The sequence below is a fragment of the Oncorhynchus nerka genome, linkage group LG6 (assembly GCF_034236695.1).
Source record: "Oncorhynchus nerka isolate Pitt River linkage group LG6, Oner_Uvic_2.0, whole genome shotgun sequence".
NCBI lineage: Eukaryota > Metazoa > Chordata > Actinopteri > Salmoniformes > Salmonidae > Oncorhynchus > Oncorhynchus nerka.
Window position 1 is genome coordinate 55,167,113 of NC_088401.1, and position 21,649 is coordinate 55,188,761.

The window sequence follows — 21,649 nt, forward strand, 5'->3', positions numbered from 1 at the left end:
CACTTCTATGGAGCATATATGGGGAGATTCTTAATTAGTTTTTTGAAAACACTTCCTCGTTAGCCGGTGGGCGAATACATCCGGGTATCATCAGCTGGAGGAGGCAATCAAGGAGAAGGGCAAACTCCTCCTTTTGCCTTATAATGAAGACACTCCTACATACGGCGACCACTAATCAGTTTCCAGCTCATGGAGGACTGAGGATTTGAGGAGAGGACAGACTTTTTCCAAATTGAGAATCTCCCAGAGAAATTCCTCTTATCCAATTCAATGGATTGACCTTAAAAAGGGAATGACCTTCAATATAGGGATTTGTATGTCAACTGGATATCAGGCTACAACAGGCCCCAGCAGAGTGTGCCAGAATTTGAAATATAATGTTAACTATAAGAACATGTTCCAGGTTGTTGTGAGATACTGAGCCTTGTTAGCTGCTGACATACAATACCTTTACATTTCAACAGATACATTTACAGCATGACCTGACAATGAGATGCAGAATGTCAAAACTCAAAAGGTGGCTGTGCCTCATTTGTCCTTCCGGGCACCCTTAGAGCCCCTGTGGAAGGGTGGAAGATGGAGATATAGTTTAGTGAGAGAGGACTATGAAGAGACTACACCAGGGGAGAGGAATACCACTACAGGCACTCAATCAAAAAGGCAAATAAAACAGTTTTATTAAAACAAATGTATTTGAAAAGAGCAACATAATGGTCAAATGTACACACCGGCAACGCAATACATACACGGCAGGTTTAGGGTGACTTCCTCTGGATCACAAATGCAATGAATTAACTTTATCCACCAGTGACACATATTAGCAAGCCCCAAATGATTAATTCAATGACAATATATGTGAGACAATACAAGGGCTGAGCTCTGCTTTAACCATTGTTTGAGGAAAACTTTGGCATTGGAGAGAAGTAATCATCATTGCAATTGAGCCTAGAACTAAAACCATAGTCTAATAATATTGATGACTAACAATATTAAAACATGACAATCTAAATTAAATGATTTAGCCTTTGGGTTGCAAAATTCCAGTAATTTTCCCCAAATTCCCTGGTTTTCCAGAAAAAGATTAAGCAGGAAATCTGGGGATACTCCAGCCGGAATTAATGGAAAACCTGAGAATTTGGGGAAAGTTAACAGAATTTTGCAACCTAAACTACAAGGCAATCTGAAATGACACAGTTCCCTTGTCTCTTCCTCCAGGTGAGGTTGTGTAGTAACAGATAATAAAGGTATACACCACAAAATAACATCATTTTGGATACAACAACTGTGCAACAATGACAGTAATACTGTAACAAATACAAAAGGGAAAAAGTAACCCAACGTAAAAATGGAAAATTGAGCTTCACTGAAAAAATCTTACAGGGAGCAAAGTGAGGGAAGGGTCTAGGGTTGTCATGATGACAAAGGCATAAACTCTACCAGCTGTAGTTCGGGGGCGGTTATGGGGTGGTATATGGGTTATGAGGGATTTGGTTGAAGGTAGAGGGGGCCAGGGGAGGTGGTTTGGTTAAGGGGGTTCCTGGCTGGTCGCTTACTTTCGTTTGCTCTTGGTGTCAGTGGTCTGGAACACGCTGGAGGCAGACATGAGGTTCTCGATATACTGACCCAGAACCTGGTTCTCAGACTTCAACTTCAGGTTCTCCTCCTTCACTGCGTCCACACGCGACGACAGGTCTGACAATGACAACAATGATTTTCAAGGAACTGCAATAACTAACAATTTACTGCTGCTTTCGCCTGTCTGTCTGCACACATCCAGATGTCTCACCTTCTAGAGTGTGCTGAAGCTCCAACACCTGGTTTATAAGCCTAGTCTTTTCTTCCAGCTCAGCCTGATTCTCCATGTCACCTACAAACACACAGTGAATTTATTTGCAAACACGTCCACAGGAATCAAATGCTGCTGGCATTGCACATTTCCCAGAAGTGTTTGTCTCTTACCGTCCCCATCGGAGCTCATGGCGAAGTACTCGTCTTCCTTTTTGGAATGCAGGGCTGCGACTTACAAGGACACTGGAAGTGGACAACAAAAAAATGTGAAGGAATGGGACGTAAAGGCAAGGTTCAATGACCCCATGACTGACCTCTTCAACTATATTATGTAGTTCAGAAAAGTAGAGGTTTGTGACAACATGGTGCCTGCATGTGTGGATTGATTAATAACAGTTTTAGGATTGATTGACTTGCTGTAAATGATTCAATCAAATCAATGCAACAGTCTCTACTCGTAGGCCTACATTTGATGTCACTGTTCCCCCACTGCTCCGTTCAATCTGCCAGCCAAGTGGTACACTTCCACTTCTGTTTAAGTTAGTTGTAGGCAACATTTCAACATTTCCCTTCAGCTGCTTTAAAGGGGAAATCTTGGGATTGCTACATACATTTTTGGATTTTAAAATGTAATGATATAGCTATACCCTTTAATTATTGGACGGTCAGTCCTTGCATTAAATTTACATTTGAGTAATTTAGCAGATGCTCTTATCCAGAGTTAGTACATACATTGATACTTGTTTCGTACTGGTCCCCATGAGAATCGAACCCTCAACCCTGGTGTTGCAAGAGCCAAGCTCTACCAACTGTGCCAAGGATATCATGGATGGTCAGTCTTTGCATAGCTCCGTCTCTGAATATGAGAGTGGTTACATTTCTCCAGCCCCATCCCTCAGCTGTTTGCCAAAACAGTGGCGGGGATGTGATTTGTGGTTGTTTGAACTGCAGATGCCCCTTTAATTTATTTACATAATATACACTTGCTGCCTTCAATAATATTAACGTTACCCTATTATTACCCTAACCCTAGCTTTGAACAGACAGATAACGAGATAACGTTAGCTAGGTAACGTTACCTTAGCAAGTATAGTAGCTAGCTAGCGTTAGCTAAAGAATGGTGTTCGTCTGCCCGCAACCACAAAAAGCTAATTTAGAAACACTTGTCCACCCAAAGGTGTTATGCTACCGGTAAGGTTATAAATAAATCATGTTCCTCTACCGGCGTCCAGGCTAAGCACCAAAGTTAGCCACGTTAGCAGGCTAGCTGGCCGGTTATCTAATCTTGCTAGCTACGCCGACAGAGGCCAGCTGGCGAAACAATAACAAACCCTGACAGACCTCTTATTTGCTACCCAGAACAATACTTTCTACAAAACCATTAAAACAGCACAAGTCGACATTGACAGAAAATATGACCATTAAAACAGCACAAGTCGACATTGACAGAAAATATGTAACTTACTTACTTACCCACAAAGACCAAGAAAATTATTGAATGTTGTGCTGAAATGGAAAATGACAAGAAAAATAGAACAATCCTGTTCAATGTGTCTAGCGCCTCATTCGTGTGATGACGTGCCACGTGTGTCCGCTGGGGGATGACGTAAGACTGATTATTAAAACCTGAGCATAATTGAGATACAGTAGCTACTAACGCATTTGCATACGCTTCGAACACACCGACAGTGTTTTGCGCACAATAGTATGCAGCATCATCTGGATATGTATGCAACAAAAATTCAACATTCACCTTCTGCTACCATTCTGTCAAGCGGTCTACACATCCAGTTTGAGCATACTTCGATAAATCCAATGATTGCACCACACCGAATGCACTAAAACTGCCTCTGCAATGCAATGCTGAAAGGCAAACGCAGCGTTTCATTGGAAATTACTGTAATTCTGGTGTCCCAAAATGCAAAGACTCTTGTCAGTGTTTTCGAAGTGTTACAATATTTGCTATTGCTCTGCTTTGACTTGACAGTTTGACACACTGGAAAAAGCATGGTCAAACACTTTAAACATTTTTTTGTTATTTTTATTTAGGAGTTTCACAATTGTATAGCACAAAACAGAAACGTCACTACCATGGCATTTTCCCCATCCATTTGTTAATATTCATTGCTAATGTGTTACCATCATAGAAACTATTTTGTAAAAGTATTCAAGGAGAATGCCATGAAGAATACCAATGGTGCTCAGCACAGACAAGAAGAATAAGGCACCCAAAGTCAGGTAAAACCCAGGCAACCTAGAAATACAAAGAAAGCTGCATTAGAGTCCAGTTCACATATTCATTAACAGGGGAAGGTATGGTACAGATTAAGCCATGTTCACTTTTTCAAGCAATCCTACCTTTTTTTAGTGGACATGACGTATCCACTGAAATACATGTGCCGAGCCACCATATACACAACACCTCCAAGAACAGCAAGCACTAGGAAGACACAAATGTACAGTATGTAAGGGTATTTTATGGTGCAAAATGTAAGGAATGCTCTAAAACATTCTCAGACATGCAGAATTACCTTCACTGAAGAGCAGTCCAGAAGTCCACAGCACCACTAGGAAGACTGGGTACAACTCAACATTGTTCTGACTAGGGATGCAATAGGACACACACACATCAGAATTGAGTTATGCAGACACAACATTTAATCTAAAATGACGTTTAGAAATCTTACTGTGCCCGGAATGTTCTCTCAAACTCCGGTGGTCCAGTGACAGTGGGTGGCATGACCTTGTGTGTCATTCTCGCCAGCCCCACCTGTCTCGCCAGGTACCCTGAAGAAGATGCCCCAACAACACTTCAATCTTACAAACTCAAAATGATATATTTACACAATGTAGGCCTTCATGGGTCTGTTCCAATAAGCAGGGTCATAGATATCCGTATAGTCAACCATATTACAGGGTAAGGCCTGAAAGTTTAGTTTGCTTACCCATTTGAAGGGCAGAAAACAGAGACACGGCAGCCAGCAGAACGGGTATTTCTGTAGTCATGATTTGAGTATAGTTTTAGCCTAAGAGAGATACGGTTTACCCACTGTTCTAACTCAGGGTTGGTTTGAGTAACTTCCTTAGGGAAAGTCAAGTCACACCCATTGTCAACAAGTATGTTCTTGTATTATGAATGCCCCAGAGCAAAATTTCTATAGCCCGCCCATAATATTGAGGAGAGGTTGTTTTAGGAAGCTTGGTGAAAACAGGTGGAAGTCCACTTCTGATAGAAAAAATAAAAATATAGTAGACCTATATACAGTACCAGTCAAATGTTTGGACACACCTACTCATTCAAGGATTTTTCTTTATTTTTACTTTTTTCTACATTGCATAATAATAGTGAAGACATCAAAACTATAAAATAACACGTGAAATCATGTAGTAACCAAAAAAGTGTTAAACAAATCAAAATATATGTTATATTTGAGATTCTTCAAAGTAGCCACCCTTTGCCTTGATGACCGCTTTGCACACTCTCACTGGTTCTGTGCATTATGCATAATATTCAGTATTATATACAGTATGCAATGCTATAGTCATTCAGTGTAGTAGGCTATATTGTCAGAAGAACTTGGATAATGTTGGAGGTGACATGATGACCTCACTGTGATTTGATGTTCTTTGCCCAGTGACCCCACCGCATGGTTTGGTTGTATAGTGATCGACAGGCACTATGCAGCTCAATATCGGTGATGTCATAGCATCTTAAATCCAACGTCTGCATTACCATTCAGAATTTGCAGTGATACAGCCCTGCAGAAGTCAGGGCATTCATACTTCTTGCGCTTTGCAGAGCAGTGCAGAGCTGTGTGATGGAAGTTGTCAAGGAAGTGAGTTTGTGTTTATACAGGACCTCCCGCCCCCACCTACCATCAACCAATCATGTCAATGCCGCACTATAAAGCAGACATCCGCATTGTTACAAAATTTGAAAGGCGCACGGCGGTGCGGTACAAACCTCAATTTGGCCTGTACGTGCCTCCAGATCCTCCACAATTGCATAACACCATCCTTACTGCACCTCTAACCACATTTTCGGATAAAGCATAAATTAGCTCTTAGCTGATGAAAAGAGAGCTGTTTTTTTGGGGTAGGGAAATGGCGTAAGTGGATGTTCTGTTTGAATCGGATGACGTGTGGAGTGGAGATGAGAGTGAGAAGAATTTGATTACAGGGGCGAATGCAAAAAGAAATAAGAGAAGTAAAGTGGTAGTAAATCCAAATCTAGTTATGAGTTTTTATTGGTTGGAATAACGGTTTGGATCGATTGTGTTACCTGGGAGATCCGTTTGAAGTCTATTATTTTTTTGGTGTGTGTTTCTATGGAACAGAACAAGCGTGTTTTGCGCCTCAAGATGTCAGATTGGAATGTGTAGTGTGTGGATCTTCGAAGCAGGGTGTCTATAAAGGGTGTTATCTCTGGGGTGGCGCTAGCAGAATGGCACCGACAGAGATGGTCGCCTCGTTTCGCATTCTTAGGAAACTATGCAGTATTTCGTTTTTTTAAAATGTATTATTTCTTACACTGTTACCCCAGGAAATCTTAAGTCTTATTACATACAGCCGGGAAGAACTATTGGATATAAGAGCAACGGCAACTTACCAACATTACGACCAGGAATACGACTTTCCCGAAGCTGATCCTCTGTTTGGACCACCACCCAGGACAATGGTTCGGATCACAGTAGGCGACCCAAACAACGGCGCCGCAGAATGGGCAGACGGAGCGGTCTTCTGGTCAAACTCCGTAGATGGGCACATCGCTCACTGCTCCCGAGTATACTACTCGCTAATGTCCAGTCTCTTCATTCTGGATCAATCATTGATACTCGAACTTCAGTGATGCATACAAAGCCCTCCCTCGCCCTCCTTTCGGCAAATCTGACCAGGACTCCATTTTGTTGCCCCCAGCCTACAAACAGAAACTAAAACAGGAAATGCCCTTGCTCAGGTCTGTTCAATGTTGGTACGACCAATCGGATTCCACGCTTCAAGATTGCTTCGATCACTTGGACTGGGATATGCTCTGGATAGCCTCAGACAACAGCATTGATGTATACTCTGATTCGGTGAGCGAGTTTATTAGCAAGTGCATCGTGATGTTGTACCCACGGTGACTATTAAAACCATTGCTTTTAATCATGGCAAGGTGACCGGAAATATGACCAAATAGAAACAGTGTAGCTATTCCCTCCGCAAGGCCAGTATAGAGACAAAGTAGAGTCGCAATTCAACTGACCTTAGACACGAGACGTATGTGGCAGGGTCTACAGTCAATCACGGATTACAAAAAGAAAACCAGCCCCATCGCGGACATCTTTCTCCCAGACAAACTAAACAGCTTATTTTCTCACTTTGAGGACAATACAGTGCCACTGACATGTCCCGCTACCAACATCTGCGGGCTCTCCTTCACCGCAGCCAATGTGAGTAAAACATTTAAACGTGTTAACCCTCGCAAGGCTGCAGGCCCAGACGGCATCCCTAGCTGCATCCTCAGAGCATGCACAGACCAGCTGGCTGGAGTGTTTACGGACATAGTCTATCTCTCCCTATCCCAGTCTACAGTCCCCACATGCTTCAAGATATCCACCATTGTTCCTGCACCCAAGAAAGCAAAGGTATCTGACCTAAATTACTATCGCCCCATAGCACTCCCTTCTGTCATCATGAAGTGCTTTGAGAGACTAGTCAAGGATCATATCACCTCTACCTTACCTGACACCCTAGACCAACTTCAATTTGCTTTCCGCCCCAATAGATCTACAGACGATGCAATCGCCATTGCACTGCACACAGTCCTATCCCATCTGGACAAGAGGAATACCTATGTAAGAAAGCTGTTCATTGACTATAGCTCAGCATTAAACACCATAGTACCTTCCAAGCTCATCATTAAGCTTGAGGCCCTGGGTCTGAACCCCGCCCTGTGCAACTGGGTCCTGGACTTCCTGACGGGCCGCCCCCAGGTGATGAAGGTAAGAAAAAACACCTCCACTTCACTGATACTCAACAACGGGGATGCGTGCTCAGCCCTCTTCTGTACTTCCTGTTTAGCCATGACTGCATGGCCTCAAAAGCCTCCAACTCAACCATTAAGTTTGCAGATGGCACAACAGTAGTAGGCCTGATTACCAACAATGACGAGACAACCTACAGGGAGGAGGTTAGGGCCCTGGGAGTGTGGTGCCAGGAAAATAACCTCTCATTCAACGTCAACAAAACAAAGGAGTTGATCATGGACTTCAGGAAACAGCAGCGGGAGCTCCCCCCTATCCACATCGACAGGACCGTAGTGGAGAAGATGGAAAGCTCCCAGTTCCTCGGCGTACATATCCTTGACAAACTGAAATGATCCACCCACACAGATAGTGTGGTGAAGAAGGCGCAACAGTACCTCTTCAATCTCAGGAGGCCGCATAAATTTGGCTTGGCACCTAAAACCCTCACAAACTCTTACAGATGCACAATTGAGAGCATCCTTTCGGGCTGTATGGAATCTCCACAACCGCAGGGCTCTCCAGAGGGTGGTGTGGTCTGCCCAACGCATCACCGGTGGCAAACTACCTGCTCTCCAGGACACCTACAGCACCCGATGTCACAGGAAGGCCAAAAATCATCAAGGACAACAACCACCCGAGCCACTGCCTGTTCACCCCGTTATCATCCAGAAGGCGAGGTCTGTACAGGTGCATCAAAGCTGGGACCGAGAGACTGAAAATCAGCTTCTATCTCAAGGCCATCAGACTGTTAAATTCTGTTAAATAGCCATCACTAGCAGATTAGAGGCTGCTGCCCTATATACATAGACTTGGAATCCCTGACCACTTTAATAATGGAGCACTACTCACTTTAATAATGTATACATATTTTGCATTACTCATCTCATATGTATATACTGTGTTCTATCCTATTCTACTGAATCTAAGTCTATGCCGCTCTGACATTCCTCATCTCATATATATACACTGTCTTCTATCCTATTCTACTGAATCTAAGTCTATGCTGTTCTGACATTGCTCGCCCAATATTTATATATTCTTAATTCCTTTCCTTTACTTCAGATTTGTGTTTATTGTTGTGAAATTGTTAGATATTGCTGTTAGATATTACTGCACTGTTAGAGCTAGAAACCCAAGCATGTCGATACACCTGCAATAACTACTGAACACGTGTATGTGACAAATAAAATTTGATTTGGGTTTGATTTGAGAGTCTGAATACTAAAGTAAATGTAATAGTTCCATTTTTTTATTTTATACATTTGCAAAAATGTCTATACCTGTTTTTGCTTTGTAATTATATGGTATTGTGTGTGTATATTGAGGGGGGAGATGTAATCTATTTTAGAATAAGGCTGTAACAAAATGTGAAAAAAGTCAAGGGGTCAGAGTGCAGTCGTGGCCAAATCTTTTGAGAATGACACAAATATTATTTTTCATAGTCTGCTGCCTCAGTTTGTATGATGGCAATTTGCATGTACTCCAGAATGTTATGAAGCGGGATCAGATGAATTGCAATTAATTGCAAAGTCCCTCTTTGCCATGCAAATGAACTAAATCCCCCCAAAACATTTCCACTGCATTTCAGCCCTGCCACAAAAGGACCAGCTGACATCATGTCAGTGATTCTCTCATTAACACAGGTGTAAGTGTTGACGAGGACAAGGCTGGAGATCACTCTGTCATGCTGATTGAGTTTGAATAACAGACTAGAAGCTTCAAAAGGAGGGTGGTGCTTGGAATCATTGTTCTTCCTCTGTCAACCATGGTTACCTGCAAGGAAACACGTGCTGTCATCATTGCTTTGCACAAAAAGGGCTTCACAGGCAAGGATATTGTTGCCAGTAAGATTGCACCTAAATCAACCATTTATCGGATCATCAAGAACTTCAAGGAGAGCGGTTCAATTGTTGTGAAGAAGGCTTCAGGGCGTCCAAGAAAGTCCAGCAAGCGCCAGGATCGTCTCCCAATGTTGATTCAGCTGCGGAATCGGGGCACCACCAGTACAGAGCTTGCTCAGGAATGGCAGCAGGCAGGTGTGAGTGCATCTGCACGCACAGTGAGCAAAGACTTTTGGAGGATGGCTTGGTGTCAAGAAGGGCAGCAGAAGAAGCCACTTCTCAGCCTCCCGGGTGGCGCAGTGGTTAAGGTCGCTGTACTGCAGCGCCAGCTGTGCCATCAGAGACTCTGGGTTCGCGCCCAGGCTCTGTCGTAACCGGCCGCGACCGGGAGGTCCATGGGGCGACGCACAATTGGCCTGGCGTCGTCCGGGTTAGGGAGGGCTTGGTCGGTAGGGATGTCCTTGTCTCATCGCGCACCAGTGATTCCTGTGGCAGGCCGGGTGCAGTGCGCTCTACCCAAGGTTGCCAGGTGCATGTTTCCTCCAACACATTGGTGCGGCTGGCTTCTGGGCGGCTGGCTTCCGGCGCTGTGTTAAGAAGCAGTGCGGGGGCCATCTGGAAAAAAGATTGTCTGAAGAAGACAAGGTGAGTGCTACCATCAGTCCTGTGTCATGCCAACAGTAAAGCATCCTGAGACCTATGTGAGGTTGCTTCTCAGCCAAGGGAGTGGGCTCACTCACAATTTTGATTAAGAACACAGCCATGAATAAAGAATGGTACCAACACATCCTCCGAGAGCAACTTCTCCCAACCATCCAGGAACAGTTGGTGACAATGCCTTTTCCAGCAAGGCAAAAGTGATAACTAAGTGGCTCGGGGAACAAAACATTGATATTTTGGGTTCATGGCCAGGAAACTTCCCAGACTTTAATCCCATTGAGAACTTGTGGTCAATCCTCAAGTGGCGGATGGACAAACAAAACCCCACCATTTCTGACAAATTCCAAGCATTAATTATGCAAGAATGGGCTGCCATCAGCTGCCATGTGGCCCAGAAGTTAATTATCAGCATGCCAGGGAGGATTGCAGAGGTCTTGAAAAAGAAGGGTCAACACTGCAAATATTGACTCTTTGCATCAACTTCATGTAATTGTCAATAAAAGCCTTTGACACTTATGAAATGCTTGTAATTATACTTCAGTATTCCATAATAACATCTGACAAAAATATCTGAAGACACTGATGCAGAAACTTTGTGAAAATTAATATTTGTGTCATTCTCAAAACTTTTGGCCAGGACTGTACTTTACAAATGCACTGGATGTAGACAGGAGAAGTATTATATACCAGCTGAGCCAAAATGCTGCAATTGTGTTGGTAAACATCCACCCAAATTTCTGAAGTGTCCTGTTAGGGAGATGGAGGTGGCAAGAATAAGGGCTGTCCAGAATGTCTCCCACCCGTAGGCATTGAGAAGAGTGGAAGAAAGGCATGAAGTTGAAGAAGTAATAGTAGTAGGTGTAGAGACACAATATGATGTTCCTTGTCAACAGAGGGATCCTGACATGTTCCATGTTATAATTAATAAGGTGAACTTTGTTGCGTTTACTTTGGTTATCAACTGCACAGAGCAAACGGAAATAGAATCGGAGAAAATTGTCATGATTGTGAGTGCAATTGAGCGTTTTTTGGGACTTGGGAACTTTTCTGCAGAGGCATTTACAAGGAATCTTGTTGATGAATGCTCCGTCTCCCCGCAATGTAATATATTATTTTTGTTTTCTTTCAACACCCGGTACAGTAGGTGGCGGCAATACACCTATAGGTGTATTCTGCCATAACACTTTAAAGAAGAAGAAGAAGAAAAGAGCTGAGGGAAGCAGTGTAGTGGTTGATGAAGTGCAGAATATTACAAAATCGACCGCAACCCGTCAATTCTCTGCGCGTGTCATCCACGGAAAGGGCCACTATGGACAGCGATGATGATATGGAAGAAGTCGTTGAAGGTACGGAAAAGGCTGACAAACGCATATGCGTCGTTTTTTGTGTATTTGTTACATATTTTCCGGTAAACTCTCCGCATACTATACCGTGAACAAATTGACATTATGGTTTTTGACAGGGGTTGTGGGCCCGTCGCGCCCGGGACTTTATTTCCGATGGAAGCCCACTCTTCGGGCGAGCGAGGCAGCAGTAGCGACACAAAACTGGGCTGATGTGCTTTGACACTCGAGTTAAAATGCAGTTAGAAAAAGTATTACATTGTACTGTAAACGATTTGCGTGCGCTCTGGACGCGTAGGCTACGTCGATACGTTTGCCAAAATTGTAGACTTGACCTAAAGTTTGTCATATTAGGTGCTGCGCTAAATTCGTGACACCTACTAACCGTAGGCCTACTTTCCTTTACATCACACAATTGTTACTTTTAGAACATATTTTTGTTATTCACAGCCAACATGTGCTGACGCAGTAACATTGTTTTTAGGGAATATCAGGGGTAATTCGTTATGCATAGGGTCAGACGACCGCGTGCGTGCGAGTTCTTGTACATGTTGACAATTCCATAATGTAGCTGCTGGCACCTGGTTACTTATATTTTGTTTAGGGTTGAGTTAAACTAAAATAATTAAATATAGCAGACAACCGTTAGGTTCGTCTGCAACACCCTCAGAACCAACTAGTCTTAAAGCTCCTACTCCATGGCCCAAATAGTAATTCATATCAGTTGATGTGGTCCTGATCGCTCGCATAAAAAGGGTTCGATGGCATAGGCTACTCATTCAGTTAAAATGATCACAAGAGCAGAGAAAAGCCAGTGCATTTCGCAACCCACACATGATTTACTGCACACACTCTATGTAATTGTTTGAAACCTGGACGTTTTACCAAATTTAATAAGGCATGTTTTACCTTGCTTTATGGTAGCTTAGCCAAAATCCGACCATAGTAACGTGGAGGGAATTATTACTCATATGCCATTGAAACCACCATTTCTCTTGGTTTACAAATCAACATTTTTCACTAGCCAGAGGCACAAACTATGACTAGGATTGTGCCTTTGGTTGATGAAAGAAATGTCGCTTTGGAAACCAAGAGAAGCAAGGTATAGTATTACCAACCCTGAAGTGGTGCTGCCATGGCACACAAGTGGTCAGGTTGCCCGAATATCATCAGACTTTGATCTGGATCAGGACAGCAAGCACAGCGACAGGTGCATTTATCATCTAGACTCAGTGTTTAAAAAGTTATCTGGTCGTTTTTGCCGATTGGATTAAATGCATAGGAATAGAACAGGTGTTCCCATTCAAGTCGATGAGTCATCCATTCTATTTATTCTATGCATTTAATCCTATCTGATAACTTTTGAAAACCTGGGCCCAAATACAGTGAATTGACAATAATGCAGACTCCTAAATGTGTGGTTCTTTTTCCGAGACGATTTGTAGCAATGGAGGCTGTTGAACTCCAGTGTAAACTATCTTGTGCCTCTGTCGAATCCTGATGTGTGTGCGTATCCAGGCCCTCTGGATGAGGATGACCAGCCTCACGGGTTCTGTACAGTCACCTTCTCCTCCAGTGATCGCTTTGAAGGACATTTTACACATGGAGAAAAGAATGGGAAGGGCAAGTTCTTCTTTTTCGATGGCAGGTATGACAGAAAAGCATACACAGTCCATTCAAGTGTGACTGATCTCACTCGCTCGGTCAGGCTCTTATCAAGCTACGTTGCCTTGCCTTAATTAACCCTCTCCCTTCCTCCCCTCCACAGCACCTTGGAGGGGTTCTATGTGGACGATGCGTTACAGGGTCAGGGGGTATACTCGTACGAGGATGGAGGGGTCCTCCGTGGGACCTATATGGATGGGGACCTCAACGGCCCTGCACAGGAGTTTGACTCTGAGGGCCGGCTGATGTTTGAAGGCCATTACAAAGACAACAACCGCTGTGGGGAGTGTTGGATCTACTACCCTGTGAGTCATCATACTCACCTGTAACTTATGTTACACTACACAAGTTACATTGAGATGTTCTAGGGAGGAGAACCTACCACTAAAGTTGGTTGCTTTTCCATATTCAATAATGAAGAATGAATTGATTGAACACTCAACTAATTGCTGTCTGTGTGTGTGTCCAGGACCGTGGCAGTGTATTTGGGCAGGTGAACGAGGATGGCGAGATGACCGGTAAAGCAGTGGCGTATGTTTACCCTGATGGCCAAACGGCTCTCTACGGGAGCTTCGTGGAGGGGGAGCTGATCGAGGCTCGACTCGCCGCCCTCGTTTCCATGGAGACCACCAGACCACACTTTGACGTTTCATCTGACAGTAAGTGACATGAGACACAGCACAAGTAAACTGGCAGTCAAATATAATGCTATATGGTTTCTAAAATTTCAGCATTTCCTGTTCTTTCTTAGGCCCTGTGTACTCCTATGATAAATCCACTTCCACCTGTATCGCTACCCACACTCTTCTTCCAGACCCCTATGAAAGCAAAAGGTAGGTACAGTGCATTCAGACAGTATTCAAACCCCTTGACTTTTTCCACATTTTGTTGCATCACAGCCTTATTCTAAAATGTATTAAATAAATAAAAAGTCCTCATCAATCTACACAATACCCCACAATGACAAAGTGAAAACATTTTTGCAAATCTCTATTTAAAAAAAAAAAAAAAAAAAAACTTATTTACAGGTATTCAGACCCTTTGCTATGAGATTTGAAATTGACCTTAATTGGATATGATTTGGAAAGGCACACAGTTGACAGTGCATGTCAGTGCAAAAACCAAGCCATGCGGTCGAGGGAATTGTCCATAAAGCTCAGAGACCGGATCGTGTTGAGGCACAGATCTGGAGAAGGGAAGCAAAAAATGTCTGCAGCATTGAAGGTCCCCAAGAACACATTGGCCTCCATCATTCTGGGCCGGCAGGGCAGCCTAGTGGTTAGAGCGTTGGGTTAGTAACCGGTTGCAAGTTCAAATCCCCGAGCTGACGTTCTGTCGTTCTGCCCCTGGACAGGCAGTTTACCCACTGCTCCTAGGCCGTCATTGAAAATAAGAATTTGTTCTTAACTGACTTGCCTAGTAAAAGGTCAAATTTAAAAAAAATCTTAAATGAAAGAAGTTTGGCGCCACGAAGACTCTTCCTAGAGCTGGCCAAACTGAACAATCGGGGGTGAAGAGCCTTGGCCCAAGAACCCGAAGGTCACTCTGACAGAGAGTGACCCACTCTGTGGAGATGGGAACCATATCTGCAACACTCTACCAATCAGGCCTTTATGGTAGTGGCCAGACAGAAGCCAAAAGACAGAAGCCAAAAGGAACAGCTCGCCTTGAGAAACAAGAGTCTGATGAAACCAAAATTGAAAACCTTTGCCTGGATGCCAAGCGCCACGTATGGAGGAAACCTGGCACCATCCCTATGGTGAAGCGTAGCCTGATGAAGACAGCTTGGCTGTCGAAACGTTGGTAATTACATTTTTGCATCTGAGCTCCTAGAGTGTGTGGCGGTGACCACATCATGCTGTGGGGACATTTGTCAACGCCAGGGACTGGGAGACTAGTCCGGCTTGAGGGAGAGATGAACAGATGAAAGTACAGAGATCCTTGATGAAAACCTACTCCAGAGTGCTCAGGACCTCAGAATGGGCCGACGGTTCACCTTCCGACAGGATGACGATCTTAAGCAAAAAGCCAAGACAACGCAGGAGTGGCTTCAAGACAAGTCTCTGAATGTCCTTGAGGGGCCCAGCTGGGCTCCCCATCCAACCTGACAGATTGAGAGGAACTGCAGAGAAGAATTGGAGAAACTCCCCAAATACAGGTGTGCCAAGCTTGTAGCGTCATATCCAAGGAGACTCCAGGCTGTAATCAATGCCAAAGGTGCTTCAACAAAGTACTGAGTAAAGGGTCTGAATACTTATGTAAATGTGATATTTCTGTTTTCCATTTTTAATACATTTGTTTTTGCATAGACTTATCCTATGGGTTTACCTTTGGCTATCGTATAAAAGGGAGAAGCTGATCTGAAGTCAGTTTTGCAGCTTCATTCCCTGTTGTGTCACAGGGTATTTGTGGCAGACTCGCTGATCTCAGGAGCAGGAGAAGGCTTGTTTGCCAAGATGGATGTTGAGGCCAATGTTGTAATGGCCTTTTACAACGGAGTACGCATCACACACTCAGAGGTAAGAGGGAGACAGAGCTGTGTTTGTGTGTCAAATCAAATGTTGTCACATGCTTTGTAAACAACAGGTGTAGACCAACATTGAAATGCTTACTTACGGTCCCTTCCCAACAATGTAGAGGGGGAAAAAAATAGAAATAATAACGCAAGGAAATAATAGACCATGTGTAATGATAACTTGGCAATATACATGGGGTACCAGTACCAAGTCAATGTGCAGGGGTACAAGGTAATTGAGATAGATATGTACCGTGGTTCCTCCTTTAAAAGTTGCGAGCGTACACCGTGAGACTTAGGTAATTTGTGGTTTAGTACGGTACTCTGCATCACCACTTCATTGCTCCAGACCAGCGCAATGGGGAGTCAGAGCACTGATTACACTTTTGAGTGGCGCAACGGTCTAATGCAAGCTGTGTTGCTACAAATACCCGTGCTGGCCTCGACTGGGAGACCCATGAGATGACTAGGTTTTTGGTTTCTCTGCCTATAATATATTTCTGTTTAACTGGCTTTATTTACAAATTAGTAACAATGTCTCACCCCATGTCCAAGAATGGCCTTTTTCTCGCTCATTTTACGTTATTTGAAAATGAAATAATCTCCAAAATATTTAAGGGGCATTGCACTAATAATGGCGCTGACTAGGGAAATGTTCCCGCTGTTCTGTTCTTAGTGCCAGTCTGCATGTTCAAACTAAAACAATGTAACTACACTGCTCAAAAAAATAAAGGGAACACTAAAATAACACATCCTAGATCTGAATGAATTAAATATTCTTATTAAATACTTTTTTCTTTACATAGTTGAATGTGCTGACAACAAAATCACACACAAATTATCAATGGAAATCAAATTTATCAACCCATGGAGGTCTGGATTTGGAGTCACACTCAAAATTAAAGTGGAAAACCACACTACAGGCTGATCCAACTTTGATGTAATGTCCTTAAAACAAGTCAAAATTAGGCTCAGTAGTGTGTGTGTGGCCTCCACGTGCCTGTATGACCTCCCTACAACGCCTGGGCATGCTCCTGATGAGGTGGCGGATGGTCTCCTGCGGGATCTCCTCCCAGACCTGGACTAAAGCATCCGCCAACTCCTGGACAGTCTGTGGTGCAACGTGGCGTTGGTAGATGGAGCGAGACATGATGTGCTCAATTGGATTCACGTCTGGGGAACGGGCGGGCCAGTCCATAGCATCAATGCCTTCCTCTTGCAGGAACTGCTGACACACTCCAGCCACATGTGGTCTAGCATTGTCTTGCATTAGGAGGAACCCAGGGCCAACCGCACCAGCATATGGTCTGACAAGGGGTCTGAGGATCTCATCTCGGTACCTAATGGCAGTCAGGCTACCTCTGGTGAGCACATGGAGGGCTGTGCGGCCCCCCAAAGAAATGCCACCCCACACCATGACTGACCCACTGCCAAACCAGTCATGCTGGAGGATGTTGCAGGCAGCAGAATGTTCTCCATGGCGTCTCCAGACTCTGTCACATGTGCTCAGTGTGAACCTGCTTTCATCTGTGAAGAGCACAGGGCGCCAGTGGCGAATTTGCCAATCTTGGTGTTCTCTGGCAAATGCCAAGCGTCCTGCACGGTGTTGGGCTGTAAGCACAACTCCCACCTGTGGACGTCGGGCCCTCATGCCACCCTCATGGAATCTGTTTCTGACCATTTGAGCAGACACATGCACATTTGTGGCCTGCTGGAGGTCATTTTGCAGGGCTCTGGCAGTGCTCCTCCTTGCACAAAGACGGAGGTAGCGGTCCTGCTGCTGGGTTGTTGCCCTCCTACGGCCTCCTCCACGTCTCCTGATGTACTGGCCTGTCTCCTGGTAGCGCCTCCATGCTCTGGACACTACGCTGAAAGACACAGCAAACCTTCTTGCCACAGCTCGCATTGATGTGCCATCCTGGATGAGCTGCACTACCTGAGCCACTTGTGTGGGTTGTAGACTCCGTCTCATGCTACCACTAGAGTGAAAGCACTGCCAGCATTCAAAAGTGTCCAAAACATCAGCCAGGAAGCATAGAAACTGAGAAGTGGTCTGTGGTCACCACCTGCAGAACAGAAACACTCCTTTATTGGGGGTGTCTTGCTAATTGCCTATAATATCCACCTGTTGTCTATTCCATTTGCACAACAGCATGTGAAATTTATTGTCAATCAGTGTTGCGTCCTAAGTGGACAGTTTGATTTCACAGAAGTGTGATTGACTTGGAGTTACATTGTTGTTTAAGTGTTCCCTTTTATTTTTTTGAGCAGTGTAATAATGGCATCTTTATGCATTCATTAATAAAATAATGATAAAAATACTCTGGCATTTAGATTGTTTTATTTAGTTATGGATCCATAACGATTTACTATGGGAATAAATATCACTGAATTACAGAAATATTCTCATCCTCTATATGTAATTGTTGGCGTAGTCACATTTTTCAATATACTGTAGACCTACCGTAGGCGACATGAGTCTCAGTGTTGAGTAATGTGCTGTTAAAAGTGGTTTAGGTCTTGTTTATGTAAAGAGCATATTGACTATCGAAGCAATAGCCTACAACCATTTTACTACCGTTTCGCACTGCTCTGAGACAAGCAATCAATGAGAATTATTTTCACTGAATCTCCGTTTGGGTGTTGGTTAGACTAGAATTACAAAATTAGGGTGTAGAAATGTTATGCTCTTAGTGTAACTTTTATTTAACTAGGCAAGTCAGTTAAGAACAAAATCTTCTTTACAAGGACAGCCTACTCATTCCTCCCCGTTGGAGAATTGAACCCACAAGCGTGCCCTACCCGCACGACACCGATTCTTTAGCTAAATAGCCCAGTAAAGTACTCCTGACCGTCACATTGTACAGCGCCATATTTTCCGTTCCATCCTAGAAGGTTTTTCTTGGAATAGAAATACCATAATATTAATCTAATGAATTAAGCAAGTACCAGTCAAACGTTTGGACACACCTACTCATTCCAGGGTTTTTCTTTAGTTTTATTATTTTCTACATTGTAGAATAATAGGGAAGACATCACAACTATGAAATAACACGTATGGAATCCGTTAAGAACAAATTCTTGTAAATAAGGACAGCCTACTCCTTCCTCCCTGTCGGGGAATTGAACGCCTGTCTCCCGCGTGTCCGCATTCTCTAGTACAGTCATTATTGAAGGCTATCAAATGCTTCTCAAAGATGCCTTCTGGTGGTCAAACTAGCACCAATTCGCATTAATGGTACCAGTGGTTCACACTTAAATAACGTGCCATAGAATTCTGCGGCAGCATGCAAGCTGCGCCGCAGCACGCTGCAACTTTTAAAAGAGGAACCACTGTTGGTATGGGTAAAGTGACTAGGCAACAGAATAGAAAATACATAACAGCAGTGTATGTGATGAGTCAAAATAGTTCATGCAAATATGGTCAATGCAGATAGTCTGGCTAGCTATTTGGTTAACTATTTACGTGTGTGTTCATGCAAAACCAGCTTAAGCTCTAGGCGATGTTATGTAAAATTTTCACAAAGACCAGGTATGGGCAATAATCATTCACATGGCAAACCAAATACTGTGTATATAGATGTCTGTGCTAAACACAACTTAATTTTCAAATTAAATACTTGTTGTTTTTGTTGTTGTTGTTTGTGGTGTTGCCAACGGTGCTTCCCAGGTAGACACTAGGGATTGGTCCCTGAACGGGAATACCATCTCCCTGGATGAGGACACGGTGATCGACGTTCCACAGCCCTTCCACCAGATGGACAGATACTGTGCCTCGCTGGGACACAAGGCCAACCACTCCTTCACCCCAAACTGCAAATACGACCCGTGAGAATAATCCAAGCATAGCAGGAACAAATATGACCCAACTTGAGAGCAACATGATGTTCAGGAGGGTACAATGTTCTGAAGAGTAAAGATAGAATACATTACATTGCAGATTTTCATACCATTTCTGTACCACACCGGGGTATACGGTGTAACCGAAAGTGCACACCAGGTGTGCTATTAATAATAATTAAACGCACAAAACAATTTCGGCAACAGGGATCTTGAGATTGAATGTCTGCTGTAACCATGAAGCTTGATCTTTACATCTAACCACTTCGCAAGTAAGGTAGCAAACCAAATTCATAGCTGGAGCCCTGTGCTGGATATAATTTATTTCTTAGTTATACTGAACTTATTATAAGCAGTGGCGTAGCACGCAGCCCCCGTGAGGCGTGGGTGCCCCAAACCCACCATTTTTTTTACAGTATTGAAAATCATACCGTTGGTATAAACGATATATATCGTCCGAGCCTAATGTATTCTGTCATGTTCTATACTAGTATATGTTCCATTATTAAAAACGCGTCTGTCTGTTGTTCATTTGTTTTCTCAGATTCGTCCACCCTCGTTTTGGACCCATCAAGTGCGTCCGCACCCTGCAGGCGGTGCAGAGGGATGAGGAGCTGACTGTTGCCTATGGTTACGACCACGAGCCATCGGGGAAGAGCGGTCCGGAAGCACCAGACTGGTACAAACAGGAACTGCAGGCCTTCCAGCAAAGACAGGCTACCAACAGGCAGTAAAAAAAACGCACTACTACTCCAGTCAATCTACCCAAACAACTACTACAATTAAGCATCTACTACTCCAGTTGTATAACTGCTACCCACCTCCCTGCCCTTTGCACAGGAGCAATAAGTCCCAAATAAAATAATAAATAAATCATTTCAAAATACCGACCCAGTTGGGGCAACTTTCCCGACCTGAACTAATGTTACCCGTACACCCAAACACCCTCTATCTTAACAGTGCTCTCAATGAAGCCCTGTTTCAACCTCCACCTACTCATTGATAACCGCCCTCCTCTAGACTGAACCCCTCTGCCTGAGCCCCCAGTCTTGCTACGGCTGCTCCTTGAGGACAAAAGGCACAGACTCTTTCCAAACATTGAAGGATTGTTCCAGAGCGTGGCAGGTGTGATATGTCGCTTCGTATGATATAGGAATGGGACACTGCTGTCTGTACGTGGGTGAGGACGCTATGGTGATCGGCACTAACCTGGCCACACTTGCACTTAAACACAGGAACATAATGGTTTACGTCAAGAGACCAATCAGATGTAATGTACAAGGTTTACTGCTGTATTTGCTGCTTTGTGAGTCTTATTCTCCCCAACCTGTCTTTTATACAACCTATGGACATGAACTGGTATGTGGCGTGTCCTTGATATTAGTTTGGTAATTGTGATGAAGTTAGACCCCTATTCCTTTTACTCTGCTATGACAGGATGTGTACTGGCTGTTTAAACCTTGTTCCTGTGTCAATATAAATAGGTTTCAAGACATTGGTGTTGCCAAATCATTTCCCCAACATCACCTGAGTATAGTATAAATGAGATTCTAAATGGCCTCTTGTGCCACTTAGAGTAAATTGACATGGTTGGCCTTCTAACCTTTTTTTGACATGCATTAAATACTAACCAATGATGTCTATAGTTATTTAGTTACATTTATTTATCAACACTTTTCTCACCTTTTAGTTTGTGTTATTGTCAACTCTGCACATGATTCAGACCAATAAGTGAGCTCATCTTTGGAGACTGCTTCTCTTTTGGATAAAAAGGTCAACTGTGAGGGAAGTAGCCCAGACTAAACACAAATAAAGACTACATGAAACATCCCACTGTGACATGCAAAGATTTCTTTATTCTAACGTGCTAGTTATAACAAACAGTATGTGTAAATGATTCATGTATTGATTAATATCTATTGGCAATAGTTAAGTAGTATTCAAAACCAGATTTGTGTTAGCTCATGAAACGCAACATCGCGAGAAGGA

At 43.5% G+C, this 21,649-nt stretch overlaps 3 protein-coding genes across 5 annotated transcripts; 1 reads left to right on the forward strand and 2 right to left on the reverse strand.

The window, feature by feature from the left end:
• Window positions 1–652: 652 nt before the first annotated feature.
• On the reverse strand, window positions 653–3,397 carry LOC115130680 (short coiled-coil protein B). 3 transcript variants are annotated; one of them, XM_065019698.1, is made up of 4 exons: window positions 3,254–3,397; window positions 1,960–2,031; window positions 1,787–1,867; window positions 653–1,692 (listed from the first exon to the last, which is right to left on the reverse strand). In XM_065019698.1, exons 2-4 carry the CDS (start codon window positions 1,976–1,978, stop codon window positions 1,550–1,552), a joined length of 243 nt encoding a protein of 80 aa, XP_064875770.1. In that variant the 5' UTR covers window positions 1,979–2,031; window positions 3,254–3,397; the 3' UTR covers window positions 653–1,549. The 3 variants fall into 3 exon arrangements, with proteins under 3 accessions (XP_064875770.1, XP_029517911.1, XP_029517912.1); XM_029662051.2 differs by having other exon boundaries at window positions 3,262–3,396; XM_029662052.2 differs by lacking the exon at window positions 3,254–3,397 and adding an exon at window positions 2,521–3,212.
• Window positions 3,398–3,796: 399 nt separating this feature from the next.
• On the reverse strand, window positions 3,797–4,910 carry mgst2 (microsomal glutathione S-transferase 2). Its single transcript, XM_029662050.2, has 5 exons — window positions 4,734–4,910; window positions 4,476–4,575; window positions 4,320–4,390; window positions 4,147–4,228; window positions 3,797–4,042 (listed from the first exon to the last, which is right to left on the reverse strand). The coding sequence occupies exons 1-5, from the start codon at window positions 4,792–4,794 to the stop codon at window positions 3,916–3,918; spliced, it is 441 nt and encodes a 146-aa protein (XP_029517910.1). The 5' UTR covers window positions 4,795–4,910; the 3' UTR covers window positions 3,797–3,915.
• A 6,579-nt stretch (window positions 4,911–11,489) lies between these two features.
• Window positions 11,490–21,490, forward strand: setd7 (SET domain containing 7, histone lysine methyltransferase). Its single transcript, XM_029662053.1, has 8 exons — window positions 11,490–11,643; window positions 13,159–13,288; window positions 13,409–13,610; window positions 13,775–13,964; window positions 14,057–14,138; window positions 15,707–15,824; window positions 19,491–19,648; window positions 20,205–21,490. The coding sequence occupies exons 1-8, from the start codon at window positions 11,532–11,534 to the stop codon at window positions 20,392–20,394; spliced, it is 1,182 nt and encodes a 393-aa protein (XP_029517913.1). The 5' UTR covers window positions 11,490–11,531; the 3' UTR covers window positions 20,395–21,490.
• Window positions 21,491–21,649: the final 159 nt, after the last annotated feature.

Excerpts from the sequence above, each read along its gene's own strand:
- LOC115130680 (XM_065019698.1), bottom strand. Across the intron at positions 1,693-1,786 it reads GCTTCAGCACACTCTAGAAG|ACCTGTCGTCGCGTGTGGAC; the intron begins GTGAGACATCTG and ends TGTCATTGTCAG.
- mgst2 (XM_029662050.2), bottom strand. The coding sequence starts at position 4,794 with ATGACTACAGAAATACCCGTTCTGCTGGCTGCCGTGTCTCTGTTTTCT. Across the intron at positions 4,229-4,319 it reads TGGACTGCTCTTCAGTGAAG|TGCTTGCTGTTCTTGGAGGT; the intron begins GTAATTCTGCAT and ends GTGTCTTCCTAG. Across the intron at positions 4,043-4,146 it reads GTCATGTCCACTAAAAAAAG|GTTGCCTGGGTTTTACCTGA; the intron begins GTAGGATTGCTT and ends TTGTATTTCTAG.
- setd7 (XM_029662053.1), top strand. The coding sequence starts at position 11,532 with ATGAAGTGCAGAATATTACAAAATCGACCGCAACCCGTCAATTCTCTG. Across the intron at positions 11,644-13,158 it reads TATGGAAGAAGTCGTTGAAG|GCCCTCTGGATGAGGATGAC; the intron begins GTACGGAAAAGG and ends GTGCGTATCCAG. Across the intron at positions 13,965-14,056 it reads CTTTGACGTTTCATCTGACA|GCCCTGTGTACTCCTATGAT; the intron begins GTAAGTGACATG and ends GTTCTTTCTTAG.